The sequence below is a fragment of the Papio anubis genome, chromosome 11, assembly GCF_008728515.1.
Source record: "Papio anubis isolate 15944 chromosome 11, Panubis1.0, whole genome shotgun sequence".
Classification (NCBI taxonomy): Eukaryota; Metazoa; Chordata; class Mammalia; order Primates; family Cercopithecidae; genus Papio; species Papio anubis.
In genome coordinates this window covers 120,962,738-120,988,526 of record NC_044986.1, presented here as the reverse complement: position 1 = coordinate 120,988,526, position 25,789 = coordinate 120,962,738, and the positions used below count along the sequence as shown (strand labels likewise).

At 39.0% G+C, this 25,789-nt stretch overlaps 1 protein-coding gene and 1 pseudogene across 3 annotated transcripts; both read right to left on the bottom strand.

Moving 5' to 3' along the window:
- Positions 1–6: 6 nt before the first annotated feature.
- Positions 7–24,444, bottom strand: LOC101022938 (aldo-keto reductase family 1 member C4). Of its 3 annotated transcripts, XM_031652552.1 has the most exons (8): positions 24,294–24,444; positions 21,018–21,185; positions 12,988–13,104; positions 11,579–11,656; positions 11,025–11,147; positions 4,613–4,754; positions 4,218–4,384; positions 7–639 (listed from the first exon to the last, which is right to left on the bottom strand). In XM_031652552.1, the coding sequence occupies exons 1-8, from the start codon at positions 24,375–24,377 to the stop codon at positions 553–555; spliced, it is 966 nt and encodes a 321-aa protein (XP_031508412.1). In that variant the 5' UTR covers positions 24,378–24,444; the 3' UTR covers positions 7–552. The 3 variants fall into 3 exon arrangements, with proteins under 3 accessions (XP_031508412.1, XP_031508410.1, XP_031508411.1); XM_031652550.1 differs by lacking the exon at positions 4,613–4,754 and having other exon boundaries at positions 4,218–4,383; XM_031652551.1 differs by lacking the exons at positions 7–639; positions 4,218–4,384; positions 4,613–4,754 and having other exon boundaries at positions 11,047–11,184; positions 24,294–24,429.
- Positions 9,556–10,564, bottom strand: LOC103887266 (annotated as a pseudogene).
- Positions 24,445–25,789: the final 1,345 nt, after the last annotated feature.

Here is a 25,789-nt window from a genome sequence, read left to right as displayed (position 1 = left end):
AAATGCAGTGCTTGGGTCATGAGCAAATGTCTGAAGAGAAGGAGGAAAGAAATTTGAAAAGGGTAAAGATACTGAACTGACATGATCTAGTGAGCAATTCCACACGGAAGAGATGAATTTCTGGCATGGACACCAATGTTATTGGAAATGTTTATCTGATAAGGAACTGAGCAGATTTGGAAGAAAAAGCTATAAATACAGATTTGGAAAAACATGTAATCAAGCCATATGTGCCATATCCAATTTGTCCACTAGGCCATAGCAGAAATGCCAGGCCAACATGAAAGGTGCCGATTCAGCAATAATATTGGCTGCTCTGGAAATTTTCAGGGAGTCAGGAGAGCAGAGGCACAGGTTGACCCATGCTGACCCTGGGCCCGCTCACCGTGTCAGAGAACAGAGCTCTGGAGTGAATCCAGAAGGAGAGTTCCAGAGTTCCTGTCTCACCTCTGACACATTGGCCTCTGTCTCCCTGGTATTGAGGTCACTTTTCATACCCATTTGACATTCCTCCTCTAGAAATAAACTTGGCAACCCATTTTCCAAAGTTACTTACATATCCATGGCAACATATCGAAAATTTCTGTTTAGGTCATCTAGAACTTTCATATCCTCCCAAGTCAACTGGAATTCAAAAACCTACCAAAGAAGCAGAAAATTTTCATTGTTAGATTGCATAATTGTCAGCTTGGAATAGCCAAGTATATCAGAGCAGGGTGTAGAGGCAATATGTAAAATATTTGATGAGTTTCCAAAAGTTATGAAAGATAATCTCTAAACTCTCAAGTGATTAAAGAATATCAGGTAAAATATAAATCCATTCCTAGATATTATATATTGAAACTGCACAAAACTTCAGACAAAGAAGATCTCAACAGAAACTGGAGATGGAATGAAGTTGACCTGGTGTGTGCATGATTGGTCATGTATTTAGAAGATTTAGAAGAATCTAGAGGGAAAATTTTGAAACTTTTTTAGAAATTTTAGACAGTTTGGTGGTGCTACAATTTGGATATCTGTCCCCTCCTAATCTCATGTTAAAAATGTGATTCAGCAATGATGGAAGTGGGCCTGGTGGGAGGTGTTTGTGCCATGGGGGCATCCTTCATGAATGGCTGGGTGCCCTCCCCATGGAGTTCCTTATCAGATAAACATTTCCAATAACATTTCCAATACCTCCTCATGGTAATGAGTTTTCACTGCATTAGGTCACATGAAATCTGGTTTAAAAAGGAGACTGACATTTTCTTTTTTTCCCTCTTCATCTCTTGCTATTTGATATGCTTCCTCCTCTGTCACCTTCTACCATGAGTAAATGCTTCCTGAGGCCTCACCAAAACCAAAATGGTGCCATGATTTTTGTATACTCTGGGAAATGGTAAGCCAAATAAACCACCTCTGGCATATTTTATCTGGCCTCAGGTATTTCTTTATAGCAGTGCACAATGGACTAATATGGAAAATTGTTACTAGGAGTGGGACATTGCTAAAAATGTCTGAAAATGTGGTAGTGGCTTTAGAACTGGGTAATTAGCACAGTTTGGAAGCGTCGGGAGGGTTCAGAAGAAAATGGGAAGATAAGGGATAGTTTGGAACTTGTTAAGCATTGGTTAAATGATTCTGACAAATGCTGATAAAAATATGGGCAATGAAGTCTAGGTTAATGAGATCTAAGACCAAAATCAGAAACTAAAAGCTGGAACAAAGATCACCCTTGTTATACCTTAGGAAAGAACTTGGCTGCATTGTGTCCATTCCAGGACTTTGTGGAAGTCTGAACTTAGTGATGATTTAAGGGTACCTGGTGGAAGAAATTTCTAAGCAGGAAGACATTCAACAGATAGTGTGACTGCTTCTAACGGCCTATGATCAGGTATGAGAGCAAAGGAATGACCTAATGTTGGAATTTAAAGCTTCCTGAAGCCTCTCCAGAATCTGGTGCTATGCTTTTTGTACAGCCTGTAAATTGTGAGCCAAATATAGCTCTTTTCTGTATAAATTGCCCAGCATCAAGTGTTTTTTTTTTTATAGCAGCACAAAACGGACTAATAGAGATGGATATTGTTGGATTTCTATATTTCTATATTTGTCCCCATGACAAAAACACCTGCCACCAGACCCCACTTCCATCATTGGGGATAACATTTTTTTCTTAATTTTTAGGGTACATGTGCACAATGTGAAGTTTTGTTACATATGTATACATGTGCCATGTTGGTGTGCTGTACCCATTAACTCGTCATTCACATTAGGTATATCTCCTAATGCTATCCCTTCCTCTTCCCCCCTCCCCACAATAGGCCCTGGTGTGTGATGTGTTCCCCTTCCTGTGTCCAAGTGATCTCATTGTTCAATTCACACCTATGAGTGAGAACATGTGGTGTTTGGTTTTCTGTTCTTGTGATAGTTTGCTGAGAATGATGGTTTCCAGCTGCATTCATGTCCCTACAAAGGACACGAACTAACCTTTTTTGCATTTTAAAATGAGATTAGGAGACAAATATCCAAACTGTATCATCATCAAAATATCTAAATCATAAGTTTCAAAGTTGTTCTCTAGATTCTTAATCTTATAAGTACATGAACCAGTCATGTAAACACAAGGTTAACTTTATTTCATCTCTAGTATCTGTTGAGATCCTCTGTAGAGTTGTACAGTTGTACAGTTTCACATCAGATATAGAAATACTGAAATCCAAATATATTCATCTGATTTCCATCTTCAATGAACAGGTATAATGTGAAAATTGTTTTCAACAAGATTCGAGACAGTAATTGTCCAAACCCTAATAACATCATGCTCAAAGAAAACAAGTAGTTGCTTGAAGAGGATCTCAGTATTCAAATTGGAAAGAATTTAAATATCAAAAGATGTCACTAATTGCTAGCATAATACTAAATTACTAAATTTTATTGGAATACTCTAATACAGAGAATAAGAGGAAAAGAGAATAAAAGTCTATCTAGGTAAGTCTAGAAAATGCTCAATTTATCCAAAGACTATTAAAATTATAAGTTTTCTTTGAACAAATCTAGGAAAACATACACAAATGCCTTAAGAATGCTATGTAACATAATTTAGACAGTACAGGAAAGTTAACTCTGAAAGAAGGGAAATGTCAGAAGTACTTATGGACACTTTATGACAGGATGAAAAATCAAGATAGGTGAGCAAATATGGACTTTTCAATCATTCTTAGTGGGACATTTTAGTATCAAATGAAAATTGTATGTACATTTGCACCCTTATTTCACATATTAAAAATCAAATTATCCCAATTTATAAAAGTACATTAAATACTTTTATAAGATATTAATAGAATATAGTATATTACTCTGTATTACTATATAATATTTTACTACATAATATAGTAATGTATTGTCATGTTTCCAGTATAGGAAAAGTCACGATATTAGCAACTACAAGACAATGTCATAAAGAATTTGACTACATTAAGAGTAGAAACTTTTGTTAAAACCACCATAAAGAGAATCAAAACATGGGTACATTTTGGGAGAGGCTATTTCAACAATACATCTGAAGCTCTAAAGAATATCCAGAATACAAATTCTGGATTAATTCTGCAGAGCTGCCTCATTGCCCTGCACACACGTGAGACAGCCCAGCCAGGAACAGAAGGACTAGACTGAGTTCAGGTGGAGCTTAGGCTAAATTACAAACCATGAAATTGTCAGTTAAATAAATGGTTTTGTATGAAACCTCTATGTTTGAGGTTTTCTTTTTTATAATTTTACTTATTATGTTTTTCTACACATAGAAAAAGACATGCAACCTAATAAAAATACCCAAAGACTTCAACAGGCACTCAAAAAATAATTCTAAGAGAATAAATACATGAAATTTATACTGAATAAACAAGGACATGAAGAAAAAATCTGCAATGATTTGAAGATTAGAGAACATCTAACCCAACTCATTTCAGAAAATGAAGAAAAGGTGATGTCCCTAGCAGAGGGATACAGAGTAAGTTGCCAACTTTATGCCAAAATTTCTGGTTTTGGTCCCATCCTGATTCTCTCCACCCATGCTGCCCCTCTTAGAGTAGAATAGAAAACCCTTATGATGCACACAAAGCATTTGTGCACAGGAAATGCCCAGGAGATGGACTTAGTGCAAGGGTGTCCTGAGAAGCTTACAAGAAGCACACATGTGAAGGACACCATGCAGGATCCCTGACCCCCACTCAACTCCTCACCTGGACATTTTCTCTGATCCGCTGCTCATTGTAGCTCTTGGCCAGGACCACAACCCCACGCTGCAGCTGGTAGCGCAGGGCAATCAGGGCTGGGGATCGTTTGTGTTTCTTTGCTAAGGCGCAAAGAACTGGGTCCTCCAAAAGAGCTGGGGAGTTCTGGTCCACCCTGGAAGGAAAGCCAGAAATGCTGAAGTCTTGAGGCTGGATTCAGTTTGGTAGGAGGCTCCCTAAACAGACTAAGGTGTTCATTCTGCACCAGAGCCTCTCAAGTGAGGCCCCTGAACAATAGCATCACCTGAGATCTCATCAGAAATGCAAATTCTCCCCGTACACTGATTCACTGAGAGTGAACTCCAGGAGACTGAGTAGGCTATAATTTAAACTTTTTCATCAAAACGGCATTTTAGGTAAACTTCCTGTTGCTTTACACATAGTTTGGCGTCGCTGGGTTCTAGAGCCATGGGCAACCAGGACAATGTCTTTTGACTTGCAGAAATCCAGCAGTTTGCTCTGGTTGAGGTAAGGATGACATTCCACCTGTAGATGAGCAAGATGGAAAAGCATCAGATAATCCAAAACATATGTTAATATACAGATTAAAATAAGCTGAATAAAGTATAACATTAAATTTGAACTGAGAATATTACTGTCAAGTAGCTGACCTTTTAATAAAAAAACAGCTCTGTTTGTTGTCCTAAAAGTATTACACAGTGAAGAAAGAGCTTTGGAGCATATGAATCTCCATGAACCAGAGTCAGGTTCTAGCAACCTTTGACCACTAGAATTGCATATGGCCAATTCCAGACTTGAGATAGGTTAAGATTCTGAGCTTTGAACATCAAATTGTACCAGAAATGTAAATAACTTTGAAGACTTATGATGTCAAATAAAGAAAGTGGTTTTATTAGAATCTCTCAGTAATATTTGTGTAGATTTGAGCATCAAAAACCAATAATGAATAAAAATCACATATTATAGGAAAACAATCCATGTCTTCATAGTGTTGAGTGGTTAAAAGTGACTGTGCCATTTGCCTTCACCAATGCAGATTGATATGTTTTGCTCTGTCCCCACTCCAAATTCATTTTAGAAGTTTCATAATTCCCACATAAGTTAGGCTGGGTCTTATCTGTGTCTGCTGAAAGTGAATAAGTCTCTCAAGATCTGATGATTTTAAAAATTGGTTTCCTTGCACAAGCTGTCTCTTTGCCTGCTACCATCCATGTAAGATATGACTTGCTCCTCTTTGCCTTCTGCCATGATTGTGAGTGGCGGTCCTGTTTCATAGAAGCTGGAGTCCATTAAACCCTCCTTTTCTCTACTCTTGAGTATGTCTTTTATCAGCAGCATGTAATGGTCCAATATGGTAATCTCTGCACTAGTAGAGGGCGTTGCTGAAGATACCTGAAAATGTGGAAATGGACTTGGAACTGGGCAACATGCAGAGGTTGTAACAGCTTGGGAGTGCCAGAGAAGACAGAAAATATAAGAATATTTCCTGGAACTCTTCTGAGACTTGCTGAAGACCTGACAAAAATGCTGCTAGTAATAAGGAACAATAAGGTTCAGGGCTGAGGTCGACTAGATGGGAGATGGGGAACTTGTTGGGAACTGGAGCAAAGGTGGACTTCTGAGCATAAGTTGCAGTTAAGAGAGTGGTGGCATTTTGTCCCCGGCCCTGAGACTCCTGTGGAACTTTGGATTTGAGAGAGATGATTTAGGGTATCTGGTCAAAGAAATTTCTAAGCAAAGCATTCAAGAAATGACTTGGGTGCTGTTAAAAGCATCCAGTTTTAAAAGGGAAACAACATAAAAGTTCAGAAAATTTGCAGTCTGGTGACAGTAAAATTAAAACCATTTCTGAGAAGAAATTCAAGCCAGCTGCAGAAATTCTGTATAAGTCATGAGCCAAATGTTAGTCACCAAGACAATGGGGAAAATGTCTCCAAGGCATGTCAGACACCCTTAGGCCCTCTTCCTCATCTAGGTCCAGAGCAGGGAGGCCCAGGAGGAAAAATGAAGCTGGTTTGGGGCCCCAGGGGTCTCCATTCTAGTGGCAGTGGGGAGGGACTTATGCCCTGTATCCCACCTACTCCCAGAATGAAAGTGGGGCCAGCACAGCTCAGGCTGTGGCTGCACAGGGTGCAAGTCCTAAGCCTTTGGCAGCTTCTATGGTGTTGAGTTTACTGGCACAGTGCAGTTAAGACTGAGGCAGCTGCAAATAAGGTAGGGTTCACGCCTTTAATCCCAGCACTCTGGGAGGCTGAGGCAGGTAGATCACAAGGTCAGGAGTTTGAGACCACCCTGACCAAGGGTGGTGAAACACCATCTCTACTAAAGATGCAAAATACACCACACACCAGGTGTGGTGGTGGTGCCTGTAATCCCAGCTACCAGGAGGCTGGAGGCAGAAGAATCACTTGAACTCTGGGAGGTGGAGGCTGCAGTGAGCCGAGATCAGGCCACCGCACCCAGCCTGGGCCCAAGCGACAGCAGAACTCTGTCTCAAAAAAAAAAAAAAAAAAAAAAAAATTGGAGGCTTGGGAACCCACCCCAGATTCCCGTGATTCTCAGAGGATGCATAGAACGCTTGGATGTCCAGACAGAAGCTTACCACTATTAGGCCCATGTTGTCATGAGAACTTCTGCTAGGTGGTGTTCTGGGGTCAGAGCCCCTACACAGAGTCCCTAAGCTACCTGATGGAGCTGTGAGAAAAGGCCACCATCCTCCAGACCCTAGAATGGTAGATCCACTGGACAGCTTGCACTGTGCACCTGGAAAAGCAGGTGACACTCAATGCCAGCCCAGCAGCTAATCCAGAGCAGGCTGTACCTTGTGCCACAGGAGGAGCTGCCCAAGAACACAGGAACCACCTCCACATCAAAGTACGGGATGTGAATGGAGTCCATTGACCCCGGATGCAGCATGAGCCAAAGGAGATCATCTTTGAAGCTTAAAATTCTGACCGCCCTGCTGGATTTCTGTAGGTGACTTGCATATCGTAGCCCTTTATTTTGCAATAACTTCTCCCACAGTGTTCAGCTACTACCACGTCAAATTCTCATTGTATCTTGGAAGTAACTAACTTGCTTTTGAGTTTACAGGCTCATAGGTAGAAGGGACTTGCCTTGTTTCAGATGAGACTTTGGACTGTGGACTTTCGGTCTAATGCTGAAATGAGTTAAGACTTTGGAAAACTGTTGGGAATGCATGATTGGTTTTGAATTGTGAGGACATGAGATTTGGGAGGGGCTAGGGGTGGCATGATACGGTTTGGCTATGTGTCTCCACCCAAATCTCATCTTGTAGCTCCCATAATTCCCATGTGTTGTGGGAGAGACCTGGTGGGAGATAATTAAATCATGGGGGCAGGTCTTTCCCGTGATGTTCTTGAGATAGTGAATAAGTCTCATGAGATCTGATGGTTTTATAAGGAGGAGATTTCCTGCACAAGTTCTTTCTTTGCCTGCCGCCATCTGTGTAAGATGTGACTTGTTTCTCCTTGCCTTCTGCCATGATTGTGAGACCTCCCCAGCCATATGGAACTTTAAGTCCATTAAACCTCTTTTTCTTCCCAGTCTCGGGTATGTCTTCATCAGTAGCATGAAAATGGACTAATACAGTAATCATGACAGTATTTTTTTTCCAGGACATGAATAATTAAAGGGAAAGAGTTAAGCTTTTTAGCATATCCAAGAGGAGTAATTGTTTCTTTTCTTGACTTAGTGAAAAAAATTTTTTCATAATAAAATGTAAAATGAGAATAGTAAACTTGTAGTTAAAATTGAAAGTAATTACTTTAAAGCCCCCAGGAAAGAACAAATACAATAAAAATACAATACAAAAATTTAAAACATCAATGTATACTCAATCATTATGTGAAAATTTGCTGTGGAATATAACTTTCCCTTTTGATTATTTTCACCCAGCAGATTACTAGTAATTGCAAAGGGGAGAACACGTGTCTCTGGAAATTAGATCTGGTTACCACTTGTTTAACCAAGTGATCAAAATTAGCATCACTAATTGTGGGACAATCTGTCATTTCATGCTGCCTACTGTGGTATAATTTCAGGGATACAGCAAGGTAGAGGCAGTTTGTCACCAAAAATGTTTAACTTCTATGATATAAAGCATCCAAGTATAACTTCGAATCTACAGAATCTACAGAAACTTACCTTTCAAAAACTTGGAACAAATTAACTGATCAAAGTACAACAAACTGAAAGTCACAACTGGATTTTTTTTTGTTTTCATGATATATCTTTTATATTTACTCTTTAACATTTCTCATTATTTTTTAATTCTGTAGAGGTCATACACATCTTTTATTTGGTATAATTTCAGGTACTTAATCTTATTATATGGTATCTTTAAATTTTTCATCTTCTATTTATGGTTAAAATAGAGGCATAAGAGACATTTCAACAAAACAATGGGAAATCTGAATACTGACTGGATAATCAATGATATGAGGGCATTATTGTTATTTCCTTACATATAATAATTGCACTGTTACTGGGAGAATATCTTCATTCCTATGCCATGCTTTGAAAGGTCTGTAGAGGTGAATTGTGATCAGTACAATATATTTTGAAGAGATTCAACAAAGACTACATGTATTGATGCAGATCTACTCATATATACCTATATATTTGCCAGGTTGGCAAAGTGTCAACAATTTTGGATATAGATGGTAACATGTAGATGTCCTTGTATTATCCCTTCAAATTTCTCTCAAATTTGAAAATGTCATAATAAAAAAATTGAGTAAAACTAATATTAAAACCACATTACCTTAACTTTTTAATTGGCAATCAAGAGTTTGTATTATACTACCAAATACATAAATTTTAAATACTTACATGTTTCCAGTTAGGACTCTGTACACATTGATTCTAAGTAGCAAAGAGGTGTTAGGAGGAACTAGAAACATATGTGTAATATGTTTTCAACAGTTGGATTTGATACTAGCAAAGAGGTGCATCAAAATTAGATGTGGGCAGTCACAAGGTCGGCTCAATGTTCTGCTAAATTTTCCTCAGTGTTGATTTCATCCACCACAACTAGTGATCTCCATAAATAGTTAACTCTCTTTTTTTCAGTCTTTAAAGTTTTATTTTCGACTTCAACTTCGCTACTAAATTTCAGAATTGGCAGTTTCTTGGTTAATTTAGTATACTTGCTTGACTTCCCAAAATGCTAGTACTGAAATATTTGTGGGGTAGAGAGAGGATCACCTGAAGCATCAACAATGCATTTACTATCTTCCACACAGCCACAGAGTTGAGCATCTGATTGTTTGATGAAACCAGTTTCTATTGTTACCCAGGAGGGCATACGGGATCTGATTGTTCAATGAAACGAAGCTTTGACAGCACGCAGAGGGCATACAGGAAAACCAGGCTTAGACAGTCTTGCGTTTGTCAAAATCAGACCAGAGAAAATCTATTCCATATATATAGAAACGTATCATATTCATCTTTTATATTACTGCAATATTTTTCTTTTCATTGTCACATCATGGAGTTTCTCAAATCCTTTATTTCATGTCCTATGATTGCACAGGTAGGCGGCAAATGCCAAGGAGTGGATGAGCTCAGTTCAACCATTGCTAACAATTTCTCAATTTCTGAGAGAGGCAAGTTCTTCAAGTCTCGTTTCTTAGCACCCGTAAGTACAGGGACATCTTTATTTTCTTATACCCTATTTTATAAAGTTCAGTTTTGACTTCTTCCATTCTTCCAACATCAACAGAGTCCACAGCAAACACAATGCCATCTGTGCATCTTGCATATGGCTTCTACAGTGTTCCTCATTTCCCCTGACCACCTACATCTCAGGAGTGAAAAGTGACTCTTAGAATTTTCCAAGGTTACCTTAATTTTTCAGTGTTAAATCCTTTGGTGGGTATGGTATTTATAAATTTGTTGAATAGCAGCCTGTATAAAACAGTTCTTCCAGCACAGTCCAAACACGAAATAACAATGTGGAAGGACTGAAATGATGGCAGGATGGTAGTTTAGTCAGTTAGTCCATTCCCCTATTTCCAGCTGCAAAGAAGTGTTCCAAAATGAAATGCTTTCTTTTTTGTGCTTTAGAACTTTTCTTCCCAGGTGGTCCAGCTATAAGACTCCCGTTTTGGGTCTAAATGACACAACATTAGCAGGCTTTTCTACACGAGGCAAGGGTGGGGGTAGCACGCCACATCCTTTCAGCTTCTCTCTCAAGCAGCTCTCATAAACAGGTAACTTCCTCTCCCTAACCTGGATGACCTTCACTGTTTCCAGTTAGTTCTTAGTACCTGCTCAAGAACTATGAAAACAGAGATGCCAATAAAAAGCATTCAGACATCTAAAACTTATTTAAACCCGTAGTACCTATCTTCTCTTATTCTCACTCTCCTGATTTATTGCTCATCCCATGTTTTTATGGCCTTTATAATTATACACATTATACTCCAAATCATCTTTACCAATCCACTCTCTGGTGGTCTTTTCAAACCTTAGAGATAAGTCCACCTTCTCCCCGAGTTCTGATTAACCATTTCAGTCCTCCTTGATGAAATTTACCTCCTCCAAAAGTAGTATACAGAATTCAGCATGAAGGTCTCTGTACCTTTTTCACTAAGACTTCTCCAAGGAGAGGTACGATTAAGGGTCTTCCATGTTCTTCTAGACAGAGGCTTTGCTTTCTAGAATCTTCTATTTCACAAATGTAAGTGGAACAAAACAAATGGAAGCCAGGCAGTAGGACAGGAAGATGGGTATTGAGAAGAGAAAGGAGAGGAGGCTGAGGGCCCTCACCTGGTTGCAGACGGGCTTGTACTTGAGTCCTGGCTTGTTGAGGATCATCTCCAGCTGTCTGCGGTTGAAGTTTGACACCCCGATGGACTTGGCCAATCCTGCATCCTTACACTTCTCCATGGCCTGGGGAGGGGTTGTGAGGAATTATTTGTGCAGTTGGCTGCAGATTATGATAAATGCAAGACAGAACTGTTAAAGCAACAACTGTTAAGATATGACAATGAAAATAGCAGTGATTCTCAAGAGAATTACAACAGATAACAAAACAGGATAGTGACAGCTAGAAGAATTTGGGTATCCTCTTTAGGAAGCTGGAGAGAAAAATGCACATGGAGGGGGAGGAATACCTGTCTTCCTTGTCCCCAGTTTATCTCCTTCATTTCCCACTATTCTATTTCAGTCGTGTGTTCTTCCCTGCCACTCAGCAAAACTTCCTTTGTCAAGCTCCTGAATTTCTAGTTCCAGTGGTGCAGATTCCATTGTTGCACATGAAAGCTGGGAAACAGGTTTACCTCTTGTCTTCCTTTTCTGTACTCTGTCCTCCTAGCACTTACCTCCCATATGGCACAGAGATCCACTGTGTCGAACATTACTTTTCCATTTTCATCTTTTGGTAGTGGCGTCTCACCTGGCTGAAGTAGAAGCAGTCATTTTAATGTCACAATTTAATTTCTCCACCCATAGGCTTGTTCCCATGTACATTTTAGGATAATCCACCAGGTGCTGCAATGTTCTAGAAAGTGGTGTGGGCAAAGTGTCTCACGTACGGAGTTGTAAGGCATGTCTTTAGGAGACAGGTTTCCTTTAATCTCCTACTTCCATTTTATATATATATATGTATGTGTATGTATGTATATATAATATATATGTGTATATATAATATATGTATATATATTATATATATATAAAATAAACATTTTACAGGTTTTAATGGGGTTTCACAGTTGACTTTTGTTACTTTTATCTGCTCTTATAATTTTCTCTGGGGAAATGCCACTCTTTGACTCAAAAAGTCCTTGATATCCAGCAATAAGGGATTGTATTCTTGATCCAGGTGATACAATAAGAGTTCCTTATCCCCCTGAAGATTTGATAGTACATGAGCAGGATCTTAAACCAAACATGGTCAAATGGAAGTTCTTTTCAATATGTATTTGAAAATTGTAAGACCCATGGAGGCTCTCTTATGTTAATCACCATGAGCCTTGAGCTGCCTCAAAACTATCATTGCCAACAATGAAAAAGGCTGGGACAAAAATCCAGAAAACCTCTTGGAGTTCATAGATAATTATGGAGAAAAGGTCACATTTTTAGAGTCTAGGTCAAATCTTTATTCATGGCAGTGACTACCCATTTGCATCATGCAATAAACTCTTCTTTAAATAAACTAGCCTGAGTTGTTCCCTATAAATTTAAAAGTTATGCACAACCGAAATTCATGACTAAGCAAAGCTACAAACTCCATTGTGAAACAAGCTTTAGTGAAGAAGGCAAGGATTCTCAGGTCCCATTATGGTTTCCTTTTTAAGACTCACCCAGAGTGAGTTCCACCAAATCTACTTCAGCTTAAAATGGGGAGAGATAATGGAAACTCACTGTACCACATGTGCAGTGATATTTTTTTTTGGCACCACAGCTGCATGAATCTCTACATCTGTGAACATCCTAAGAGATGGACTCAGGAACCGCAATTAAGACAGGGTCTTAAAGGTGGCTATCATTATTTTCTTGAGTTTTTGAAGCAGAGGCTTTTGAGGTTGATGTACTGTCTTCTGTTGTCATCATATATTAGACAAGAAGGTTTCACTATTTATTCAATAAAGCATGTTAGACATTATACTTGGGACTCTTCTCCCATGTAATAATACCTACATCCTCCTTAGAAGCTTAATTCAACCATCATCATAAAGGATGGTCATGCTGACAACAGAAGAGAAAGAAGTTTGATCTCAAGATTCCTTACCTTGAGAGCCATTGGGAAATGAATAAGATAGAGGTCCACATAGTCCAGTTGAAGTTTTTTCAGTGAGCTTTCCAAGGCTGGTTGGACCAACTGTGGTCGAAAGAAAGTGCACCAAAGCTGCATGGTAAAATAAAGGATTGATGTTGAATAAAAACATGAGCCAATTTTATTAGTTTGCTTCACCTAATATTTAGACATTTTTCACCATTCCAAACTGATGACCCCTGGCAAAAAATATTCCCTTTGTTTATTTTGATATGACCTACCCATATGAAAGCTATTCTATATTGCATATATAGTTAGTACAACTACTGAGCAATGGAATTAAAATTTTCAATAGGTAAAAATTGGTATCAAATAATTCTGATTATCTGAACTGTGTTTGAGAGAAATTGTAAAGCATTTGAATAGTCTAATTTTCTCATCCATTGAACCCGATGGCTAAGAATAAGTATTCCTGTTTAGAAACTGAAGAGCAAAAAGTTGTTACATGCTGACACGTGTTGAGCATCATTCAAGATACTTTTGTTATCTGTTGTTTCACACTCATAGGGCTCTCTTATGTTGTATCTCCCTGCCTCCCACACTCTTCAATGAAAAGGACAATTGAGATTCAGAATAATAAGATACTGAAGAAAGTCATCCCAGACATAAGAAAAACTAAAATATGATTATAGGTCACTATTAATCTGTAGTCTAGGTTAAACCATCCTGATTTGAGTTTTTTGTTCCCAAGATCGTGGATCAGAGGCAGTGTTAGCATGACTCTCCCACTTGGAAAGACAGAATAGCGTGTAGAGATTCATAATGCAAACTTTTTTCCAGGAAGCAATGCGGTAACTGAATAGGAAAACTGAAAGAATCCACAGACCCTTTGAAAGAAGTGGCAGGCTGCAGCCTACACTGCGAGACAGATGAAAAACTAAGTGCCCAGAGTGTGAGAAGGGGAGAAACTGCCTCCAGTATACCCTTCCCCACCAGGGACTCTGAAAATTCAGGCCATGGGTGTAAGGCCTTAACCCTACCCAGGCTCAGAGCTGATTTAGGGAGAGGTGAGAAATAAAGTAGAAGCAGCAGTGACAAGTGCCACAAGGGTATTGCCAATCTGCAGCATGGACTGAAGGAAGCCATTTCTTATTTTATCTCACAGGGGACATCAGGGAAGTCAGCCAATCTGAACTTGGGGAGTTCAGGCACATGCCACAGATCGAAAGAGGCTCCCAGCTGAATTTCATGATATTAATATTATCTCGAGTAGGGATGAGCTCCTTTGGCCAGAACTCTGGAGGAAAGCAGGAAGTGTGCTGCAGACAAATGCAGAAGCCTGGCACCTGGCCTTGCAGGTGGATGGGCAGGACATAGCTTGAAAGTCAAAGTTGCTATCTCCACAGGAAAAGCTTATGGCCCATGGCAAGTCTGAGTTCTGAGCACAGGCTGCTTGGAACTTAGTTCAATGCTCTTAGAGCACTGTGGAACTGGGATCTGCTTCTAACTGCATGTGATCTTGGTGAGGCTTACTGCCACTAGCTACTCCCTACTCCATGTGTGAACGCTTTTGTGCAGCAAAGGCAGTTATGCTCCCCTTTGGAACATTACCCCAGTAGTCTGAGCACCATCCCCTGATGCTCACAGCAGCTGTAGCTAGTCTCCAGAAAGTCAGAGTGTATACTTGCCTAACCCGGACCAAACTTGGTCGTGCCCCTCCACCCACCCTGGTAGCGTAACACACAATAAATTTTTAGAAAATTTATGGCCCTGCCCGTCACCTGAGAAACCAGAATACCTCCCCAGGGCAACATAAGGGAAGTTCAAATCTCACTGCTACCACCACAGCTGGTGCTCTTTTGCAAGTGCCATCTCTTGGTTGGAGGCCAACCAACACAGTTCATCACAGAATATCTAGGTAGACTAACACTGCACCCAGCTAGGAGAAAACTTGTGCATGATCTCAGCTACCACCATTGCCTGCAACTACCTGACCAGACAGAAGTCCTGACTGTGGCCATGGGACAAGTTTGCTACTATTATAACCAACATTTGAGAAAGCCAGCACATCAGGGCTATCTATAATCAAGACATCTCAGAGTCTATGTCACTTCCCTGCCTTCCCCATGACAGCTGGAGCTGGTACCCACTGCTGGGAGACTTGAAGACAGGCCACATCACTGAATCCCTTGCAGATATTCCCCAGCACTAGTCCGGAGTGAGGCAACCTCACTGCTGGGTGGCTAGACCCAGAAGAGCAATAACAATCACTGTAGTCTGGCTCTCAGGAACTCCTACTCTCAGGGTAAGGGGATCGCATCACATCAAGGGAACATTCCATGGGACAAAATAATCCAGAGAGCAGGCCTTGAGTCTCACATCTTTCCATAGGTGGAAAGTTTCAGCAGACACACAATTGCAGTGCTGGGTTCAGTAGGGAAAGTCTAAACCTCTACTCACAACAGTCAAGCAGCCTTGGTGCTCATGAAAGGTCTTAGAGAAGGCGTGGTCTTTCCCCGCTTGTCCATCACTGCAGACAAAGCTAGGGCTTCTCTCAGAGGAGCTCAGCATTGGTATACCTATAGCCAGCCTTCCTGTAACATTTCAGCATGACTGCATCCCCACAGGAGGAGCACTTCCCAGGTGCAGGCTTCCATGAGCGGCAGTCATGATTTCTCCCTACTTGGAACATTTGCGTTCCTACAGACGAAAAGTGGTGCCTGTCTGATCTCAATATCCAGAACACTGGGACAAAAGAGGCTGGGAGGTGGATAGCTTTCCTGTCAGCCTGGCAGGTGAGCTGTTCAATTCCCACCTATGTGTGAGAACATGCAGTGTTTGGTTTTCTGTTCTTGTGATAGTTTGCTGAGAATGATGGTTTCCAGCTGCATCCATATCCCTACTAAAGGACATGAACTCATCCTTTTTTATGGCTGCATAGTATTCCATGGTGTATATATGCCACATTTTCTTAATCCAGTCTGTCACTGATGGACAGTTGGGTTAATTCCAAGTCTTTGCTATTGCGAATAGTGCCGCGATAAACATACGTGTGCATGTGTCTTTATAGCAGCATGACTTATAATCCTTTGGGTATATACCCAGTAATGGGATGGCTGGGTCAAATGGTATTTCTAGTTCTAGATCCTGGAGGAATCGCCACTGTTTTCCACAATGGTTGAACTAGTTTACAGTCCCACCAACAGTGTAAAAGTGTTCCTATTTCTTCACATCCTCTCCAGCACCTGTTGTTTCCTGATTTTTTAATGATTGCCATTCTAATTGGTGTGAGATGGTATCTCATTTTGGTTTTGATTTGAATTTCTCTGATGGCGAGTGATGATGAGCATTTTTTCATGTGTCTGTTGGCTTCTTGTAAATTTGATTGAGTTATTTGGAATAATTAAGGAAAACTTCCCTGGCCTGGCTAGAGATTTAGATATCCAAAGAAATCCTGGGAAATTCATTGCAAAAATATCACCACCAAGGCACAAGGTCATGAAGCTATCTAAAGTCAACATGAAGGAAATAATTCTAAAAGCGTGAGACAAAAGCATCAAGTAACTTATAAAGAAAAATCTATCAGACTTAACAGGAGGCTTCTCAGCAGAAACCTTACAAGCTAGAAGGGATTGAGGTCCTATCTTTAGCCCCCTTAAACAAAACAATTGTCAGCTAGGAATTTTGTATCTAGCAAAACTACATCTCGTAAATGAAGGAGAAATAGTCATTTTCAGACAAATGCATAAGGAATTTGCCACTATCAAACCAGCACTACAAGAAATTCTGTAAGGAGTTACAAATCTGGAAACAAGAGCTCATTATGCACCACAGTAGAACCTCCTGAAAGCACAAAACTTACAAAGCCTATTAAACAATAACACAAAAAACCAAAGTATATAATAACTAAAATGATAAATAGAATAGTGCCTCCTATCTCAATATTAACATTGAACATAAGTGACCTAAGTGCTCCACTTAGCAGATACAAAATGGCAGAATAGATAATAAACCACAAACCAAATACCTTCTGTCTTCAAGAGACTCACCTAACACATCAGGATTTGTATGAACTCAAGATAAAAGGGTGAGAAAAAAGATTCCATGCAAAAATGGAAACCAAAAGTGAGCATGAGTTGCTATTCTTACATCAGACAAAATAGCCTTTAAGGCAAAAATAGTAAAAAAAAAAAAAAAAAAAAAGACAAGGTCATTATATAATGACAAAGGAATCAATCCAACAGGAAGCTATTATAATCTTGAATTTATATGCACCTAACACTGGAGCTCCCAGATTTATAAAACGATTACTACCAGACCTAATAAATAAGATAGCAGCACAATAATAGTGGGGGACCCAATACTCTACTGTACAGCACTAGTCAAATAATTGAGACAGAAAATCAAACAATGGACTTAATTGTACTCTTAAAAAATGGACTTAACAGATGTTTACAGAACATTCTACCCACCAGTTGCAGAATATATGTTCTTCTTATCAGCACATAGAACATTCTCCAAGATAAACCTATATGATAGGCCACAAAACAAGTCTCAATAAATTTAAGAAAATCCAAATTATATCAAGTATCTTCTCAGAACTAAGTGGAATAAAACTAGAAATCAACTCTGAAAGAAACCCTGAAAACTACAAAAATACATGGAAATTAATCTGTTCTTTAATGTTTTGGGTTAAAAAAATCAAAATGACAAGTAATTTTTTGAAATAAATGATAATATTGACACAGTTATCAAAACCTCTGGGATACAGCAAAAGCAGTGCTAAGAGGAAAGTTCATAACATTAAATGCCTACATCAAGAAATCTGAAACAGCACAAATTCACAATCTAATGTCACACCTCTATGAACTAGAGAAACAGGAAGAAACTAAAACCCAGGCTAGCAGAAGAATAGAAATGACGAAGATCAAAGCAGGACTAAATGAATTGAAATAAAAAAATTACAAAAGATCAATGAAGCTAAAAGCTGGTTCTTTGAAAAGATGAACAAAATTGAGACCATTAGTGAGATTAACCAAGAAAGGAAGAGAAATCGAAATAAGCACTCAATTAGAAATGAAACTGGACACATTACAAATGATACCACAGAAATACAAAACAATCATTTGAGACAACTAAGGATACCTTTATGTGCACAGACTAGAAAATCTAGAGTAAATGGATAAATTCCTGGAAACATACAACCCTCCTAGATTAAATCAGGGAGAAATAGAAACCCAGAAAAGACCAATAACAAGCAGCAAGATTGAATCAACAACAACAAAAAAATTGCCACCAAAAAGTCCAGGTTCAGGTGGATTCACAGCTGAATTCTGCCAGACATTCAAAGAAGAATTGGTGCCAATCCTACTGAAACTATTCAAAAATATAGAGAAAGAGGGAATCCTGCCTAAATTATTCTATGAGGCCAGCATCACCCTAATACCAATACCAGGAAAGGACATAACAAACAAAAACAAAAAGCAGAAAAAGAAAACTGTAGACCAATCTCCCTGATGAACACAGATGCGAAAATCCTCAAGAAAATACTAGCTAACCAAGTCCATCAGCACATCAAAAATATATCATGATCAATGGGTTTCATCCCATAGGTGCAGGGATGCTATAATATACACAAGCCAATAAATATATCACACAAAGAGAATTAAAAACCAAAACCATATGATCACCTCAATAGATGCAAAAAAAAAACCAATAAAATCCAGAATCCATTTATGATTAAAAATCCTCAACAAACTAGGCATAAAAAGCATGTATAACAAATCCATAGCCAACATCATACTGAATGGAGAAAAATTGAAAGCATTCCCCTGAGAACTGGAACAAGCTAAGAATACCCAATTTTTACCACTTCTGTTAAACGTAATACTGGAAGTCCTAGCCAGAGTAATCAGGCAAGACAAAAAAATAAAGGGCATCCAAATTGGAAAAGAGTAAGCCAAAGTATTGCTGTTTGCCAATAATATGATCATATACCTACAAAACCCCAAAGCCTCATCCAATAAGGCTCCTCTATCTGACAAATTCAATAAAGTCTCAGGTTACAAAATCAGTTTACAGAAATTAGTAGCACTGCTATTCAACAACAACCATGCTGAGAGTTGAATTAAGAATTCCACTTACAACAGCTGCAAATAAAATCCCTAGGAATATGCTCAACCAAAGAGTTGAAAGATCTCTACAAAAAAATACAAAACACTGCTAAAGGAAATGATACATAAACAAATGGAAACACATCCCATGCTTATGGATAGAATCAATAGTATGAAAATGACCATATTCTAAATTCATATGAAACCACAAAAGGGCCTCAATAGCCAAGGTAATACTAAGCAAAAAGAAGAAATCTGGAGGCATTTTATTACCAGACTTCAAATTATACTACATGGCTATAGTTACACAAACAGCATGGTACTGGTATTAAAAATAGGAACTTAGATCAATGAAACAGAGAACCCAGAAATTAGGCCAAATACTAATCTTCATTCGACAAAGCAAACAATAACATAAATTAAGGAAAATAACCCTATTCAATAAATGGTCCTGGGACAACTGTCAAGACACGTGTAGAAGAATAAAACTGGAAGCCATCTCTCACCATATGCAAAAACCAACTCAAGACGGATCAAAGACTTAAGTCTAAGACCTGAAACCATAAAAATTCTAGAAGATAACATTGGAAAAACTCTTCTTTACATTGGCCTGTACGTTGGCGTCAGCAAAGAATTTATCTCTAAGACCCCAAAATGCAAATGCACAAAAAGCAAAAATAAATGGGACCTAATTAAACTGAAAAGATTCTGCACAGCAAAAGAAATAATTATGTGAGTAAACAGACAACCTACAGAATGGGAGAAAATTTTTGCAAACTATGTATCCAGCAAAGGACTATTATCCAGAATCTACAAGGCACTTAAGTCACCAAGATAAAAACAACCCTGTTGAAAAGTAGGCAAATAACATGAATAGACATTTCTCAAAAGAAGTATACAAACAGCCAAAGAACATATGAAAAAATGCTCAACATTACTAATAATCAGGGAAGTACAAATTAAAATCACAATATCACATCACCTTCTGCAAGAATGGTTATAATTAAAAAGTTGAAAAAACAAGTTGGCATGAATATAGTAAAAAGAGAACACTTTTACACTGCTGGTAGGAATGTAAATGACTATAATCACGGAAAACAGTATTGGAGATTCCTTAAAGAACTTAAAGTAGATCAACCATTTGATTCAGCAGTCCCAATACTGGTATCTAACAAAAAGAAAATTCATTATATGAAAAAGACACATACACATGTTTATAGCAGTACAATTCACAATTGCAGAAATATGAAACCAATCCAGGTGCCCATCAACCAATGTATGAATAATGAAAATGTGGTATATATATATATACACATCATGGAACAGTGTGTATATAAAAAGGAATGAAATAATATATTTTGCAGGAACTTGGATGGAGCTTGAGACCATTATTCCAAGTAAGGTAATTCAGGAATGGAAAACCAAACACTGTACATTCTCACTTTTAAGTGGGAACTAAGCTATGAGGATGTATAGACATACAGATTATATAATGAACTTTCAAGACTCAGTGTGGGTTAGGTTGGGAGTAAGGTAAGGGATAAAAGCCTACATATTGAGTACAATGTCCAGTGATCGCCTGACAGCTTCACTTAAATCTCAGAATCACTACTATAGAATTGATTCATGTAACCAAAATCAACTTGTATCCCCAAACCTATTGAAATTAAAATATGAATTCATAAAAAAATTACACTGAGCTGAGGCTCAACACTTAAAGTAATTTTCAAGTAATAAATTTGAACACAATAATGATGAGAAAGGCATCATCATTCTCTGCCTTTTATTTCAGTTTTAATACATGAATATGTGTGAATAAATTGGAACTAATAAGCACAATTCACCCACAACTACTGAACCAGTTACAGAATTGTCATCTCCACACGATCACATTAAATACATGTGCATGCAAGCTCATCATAGGCACGGTACCTTTGAAGTGTAGAATATGTCTTCTCTCTTCACACTGCCGTCTGCAATCTTGCTTCGGATGGCCAGTCCAACTTGCTCCTCATTGTTGTATAAATAAGCAGAATCAATATGGCGGAAGCCAGCTTCTATTGCTAATTTGGTGACCTCCACAACTCTGTTCCTCGGAACCTGAAGGAGCAATGGAAAGTAGTAGTTGGTGATTAATGTGCTTGAGAGGTAGTGAAACAGGAAAAGTTCCCTTGTCCTCACAGGGTGTGCGATGGGGGTGTGGTCAGTGTTCTGCTGCTCAGACCTCTAGGGGAGCACACAGATGGGGGCAGGGTGTGGGGCTCCCAGCCCGCAGCAGTGTCTAGGTGTGGATGTTTACAGCTTCTGAAGCCCCAGTGGGCGTGTGTTACAGGGTGCTCTTTCAGTTTTGTTCTTTTAGTTTTGCCATCTACAGGCTTGTGTTAACCAGCTCAATTAGACCCTCTACCTTGTTGCAAGGACAGAGGGGCTTTCTGTATCCTGGATTCTTGCTTTGCTGCACCGGAAGGATCGGATCACACCTGGGCTTGGAGAATGAGTGCAGGGTTTTATTGAGTGGAGAGTGGAGATAGCTTGGAAGTCAGAAGGGGATGGAGTAGGAACGTTTTCCCCTATCAGCAACCTAGATTGTCTTTTGACTGCCTCAGTCATTCAGCGTCATTCTGCTTCTGTCAGTAGGTGGCCCGCTGGCGTGCTGGTGCCTTTTGGTGCGTTTCTCTAGAGGTCCAGCTGCCTGTGTGTGTTCCTCTGCCGATGTGCTCCTCTCAAAGTCCATCCGGTTCTGTCTCTGCCTTTCTAAGATTTGGGGTTTTTACAGGCACAGGATGGGGGCATGGCAGGCCAGGGTGGTCTTGGGAAATGCAACATTTGGGCAGGAAAACAAAAAAAGCCTGTCGTCACCTAGGTCCCTGGAGGTGGAGCCCTAGCCAGGGACCACATCCTCCTCCACCCAGCACTTCCCTTCCGCGCTTCTGTATAATTTAAAGAGACCACGCTCTTCCCTTCCCAGCACTTCCGTATCAGTAGTTCAGGCACCAGCAATGACCTTCACAAAAATCACATTATCCTCGTGTCTTGGGTTAGTTCTACATGTGGCGTGATAAACCCATCCCAATTTGCTTTAGTCTTTCCTAGTTAGTAATAAAGATTGGGTATCCCTGGACCTCTTCAGTCCCAGGCAATTACTGGTTAATCACTAGCATGAAGTTTCCCAACAAAAACTTCAGATTTAGTCATTTGTTGGAAAAATTAACAAGACTCAACTTATAGTTATTATTTGAGACAGAGTCTCACTCTGTCACCCAGGCTGGTATAAAGTGGCACAACCTTGGCTCACTACAAAATCTGCCCCCACCCCCACCTTCTTCACCTTGGGCTCAAGTGATCCTCCCACCTCAGCCTCCCAAATAACTAGGACCAGACAGGCACCATGATGCCCGGTTAAGTTTTTGTATTTTTGGTAGAGAGAGGATTTCACTATGTTACCCAGGCTCAAACTCCCGAGCTCAAGGGATCCACCTGGCTTGGCCTACCGAAGTGCTGGGATTACGGGCATGAGTCACTGCATACCCACTTCTAATTATTTTTTAATATAGTGAAATTAACACATGGAAAAAGGCACACGGAAGAAATTATGGTAAGAATACAGTGTAAGTTCCTATGATTAGTCTCTCAGTGATGTTGCAGGAAACACACTGACTTCCTCCAGCAATGTTGACTACAAGGGATGCTATTTGGAGACTCAATTCCCAAGATTTTAACTGGGTGCTGGTTACATTGACCCAGTCTGTATAGCACCCACCAAACTTCCAGTCTTGTAAAGAAAGCAGGTATACAGAAACCCTATACTTTGTGCAACCAGTTAATTATAGACAGCACCCTTATCAGTTAGGAAAGGGTGAGAAATTCAACTTCTCAGATACCAGCCAGGCTCCAACTTTGAAAACAGGTGCATCTTCGGGTGGCAGTCTATTGTGTTGACTCCTTTCTACACAGCCATTAGCCATTCTATGTGCATGACAGAACTAAATACTAGGAGTAAAGACGTATACTCCAAGTATGTAGATTTATACCTAAGAAATTAACTGCAACCTGTGAGAGATTAGTAAAGTACGCTTTATCCCTAACAAATAAGATCAACTCTTTTAGGAATGATATAATTTCAGTGAAATTTAAAATTATTGACTTATTTACCAAATTTGGATAAAGATTTTAAAGGTATATTTTTTAAATGACAAAACCATAAATGAAACAATTTTCTATTTTAATATAAGTATTTTGGAAGCTTTCTTTTTCTAGTGAAATTAAAAGGAACTAGATGCCAGGTCTCACTGCCTTCCCCTATACCAGCCCTGATCTTCTCTTTGCTGTGCAAGCACTCAAGGTTTACCAAAGCTAGAGCTTCTGTGTTGTGTTTTTCCTTACTTCCCCTTCATGCCAATTTGCATTACAAAGTGAACCACTCCTGTTAATGGTCTTCAGGGTGTTTCTCTGTAAATTCTTACAACATATAGTTGACCAAATTTAGACACAAATTTTATGTGACTAGTCCTTGTTAACACACTTAGTAGTCTCGGAATACAAGTTTTCCTCCAATGTAGAAATAGCTCAGTCTAGAAAAAGAGTCTCCATTTTGCCCACTTCTGTGTCGGAGGACCACCCCTATCATTTTGATACAAATTTCTTAAAGTTATTTTTCCCGTCAGGTAATTTTCCTAGAGTTGAGAGTTGGACAGAGTATTAAGTCCAGGACCAGTATTACTGTGCCATGCTCAAGGCCACGCGGCAGCTCAGCAATACTATCCCAGCGGTTTTCATACACCCCATCTTCAGGCGCTGTTGCCACAAAGGTTTCTTTTGATCATGCCCTAGTGGAAGAATAAAAGATTTCTGCAACCACAGAAATAAATAGAGAAACCATTCTCACTGCAGTCGTCTCCTACCAAGGGAACTATCAGGCAGTGTTCTTCACCGTTGAGTTTTGTATATTCTGCCAAGCTGGGCAATACACAGAAACAGCAGATAAAAACAGTGTACAAAATAAGCAGTAAATTACTGAATGACAGACCTCAGTGCAAAACGAACATTGACTACCTTTTCTCTTTGAACGTAGAATAGCTCTAGCCTAGTAAGACAGACCAGATGAGTCACGCAGAGTAACGGAAACACAAAGCTGAACAACCCAGGTCATCGTCCACTTATGCTAGCTTTGCTCTTTTAAATGCTCAATGCTGAAAATGTGATTATTACCTCTGGAGGTGCATAGGAGCCAAATCCCAATACGGGCATGAAGTGACCATCATTTAGCGCCACACGCTGATATTTGGGATCCATTGCATGTCACTTCTTTCGCTAAGCAGATCCTGTTTCCTTCGTCAACATCTGGTATTTATATTCAGGGGTTATATAAACAATGGGCAGGCAATGTTGCACTGCTCCCTGGGGCTAATCAATGAAATGTAGGAGGAAGCAAGTGACAGTGTATTACACAAGATGTGAAGAAAATTGAATCCGGTTCACTTGTTTCTTATCAAAGAGAGTTTTTAAGTACATTATTATATAGTGAAAATAAAATATTTTTTCTAAAGTGAAATTTTCTATTCAGAATCCATCTATCTATATATAATAAACTCATCCCACAGATTTATAGAATGATTGATGATCATGTTAGACTATAAAATAACTCCAGCTACAAATCTCATTTTTGTTAATGCCATGATGATATCTCATCTTTATCTTCTGTCATTTGAAATAATCAACCATCTTACATCTTTCACACAGACAGTATTCAAAAGAATGACTAGTGAGCATTCTTTTAAAAATGATGACCCTCAATAAAGAAAAAAAACAAAGAAAATTTCTCTTTTTACATTTTTCATCAGCAAATTAATTTTGTTTCTTCTTTCTTTTAATTGTAGGAATTTTCATTCCTGATGGAGGTGCAGTGCTCATGATGTGGCAATCCTGCAAAGGTTCAAAGGGAAAAGAAAAATTCTGACATGATGTTTATTGGAGTATTAATTATTAACAGTGTTTGGACTTTGGACATAATTTACAATATGCAAAGAGTGCTTAAATAGTATTTTCCATCCAGTTTTATAAGAAACCAGCAAAAGTAACTTCCCAAAAAAACTGATAACTATTTTATATAATTTGTGATCTTATTAAATATTATAAAGAAAAAAGTAAATTGGTGAGTAATCCTCAGATGGCATAATTTTACTTGTTTCTCCCGTTGGAGGGCAGATTAGAAAATGATGATTAGGCTGGGGGCAGTGGCTCATGTCTGTAATCCCAGCACTTTGGGAGGCCAAGACGGTAGGATTACTTGAGGTCAGGAGGTCGAGACCAGCCAAGGCCAACATGGTAAAATCTTGTCTCCATGAAAAATACAAAAATTAGTCAGGCGTGGTGGTAGATACCTGTAATCCCAGTTACTCAGAGGCTGAGGTGAAAGAATTGCTTAAACTCAGGAGGAAGAGGTTGCAGTGAGCCAAGAATTTTAAGAATAGCCATTCTGACTGGTATAAGATGATATCTCTATGTGCTTTTGATTTGCAACACCTTCTTTGCTTCTATTCACTTCTTCCTAAAAGTAACAATAAAAGAAAATACTAGGTAAATTACTACACATTGAAGCAATGGAATATAATAGAGCCATTTAAAATTTTCACACAGAGTGTCATCAGCAGGATGGTGGATTAGAAAGCTCCCAAATCTCCCATGGAATTATAAAAAAAAATCTG

Excerpts from the sequence above, each read along its gene's own strand:
- LOC101022938 (XM_031652552.1), bottom strand. The coding sequence starts at position 24,377 with ATGGATCCCAAATATCAGCGTGTGGCGCTAAATGATGGTCACTTCATG. Across the intron at positions 4,755-11,024 it reads ACAAGCCCGTCTGCAACCAG|GTGGAATGTCATCCTTACCT; the intron begins GTGAGGGCCCTC and ends GCTCATCTACAG. Across the intron at positions 4,385-4,612 it reads AAGTTTACCTAAAATGCCGT|GGGTGGACCAGAACTCCCCA; the intron begins TTTGATGAAAAA and ends GCTTTCCTTCCA.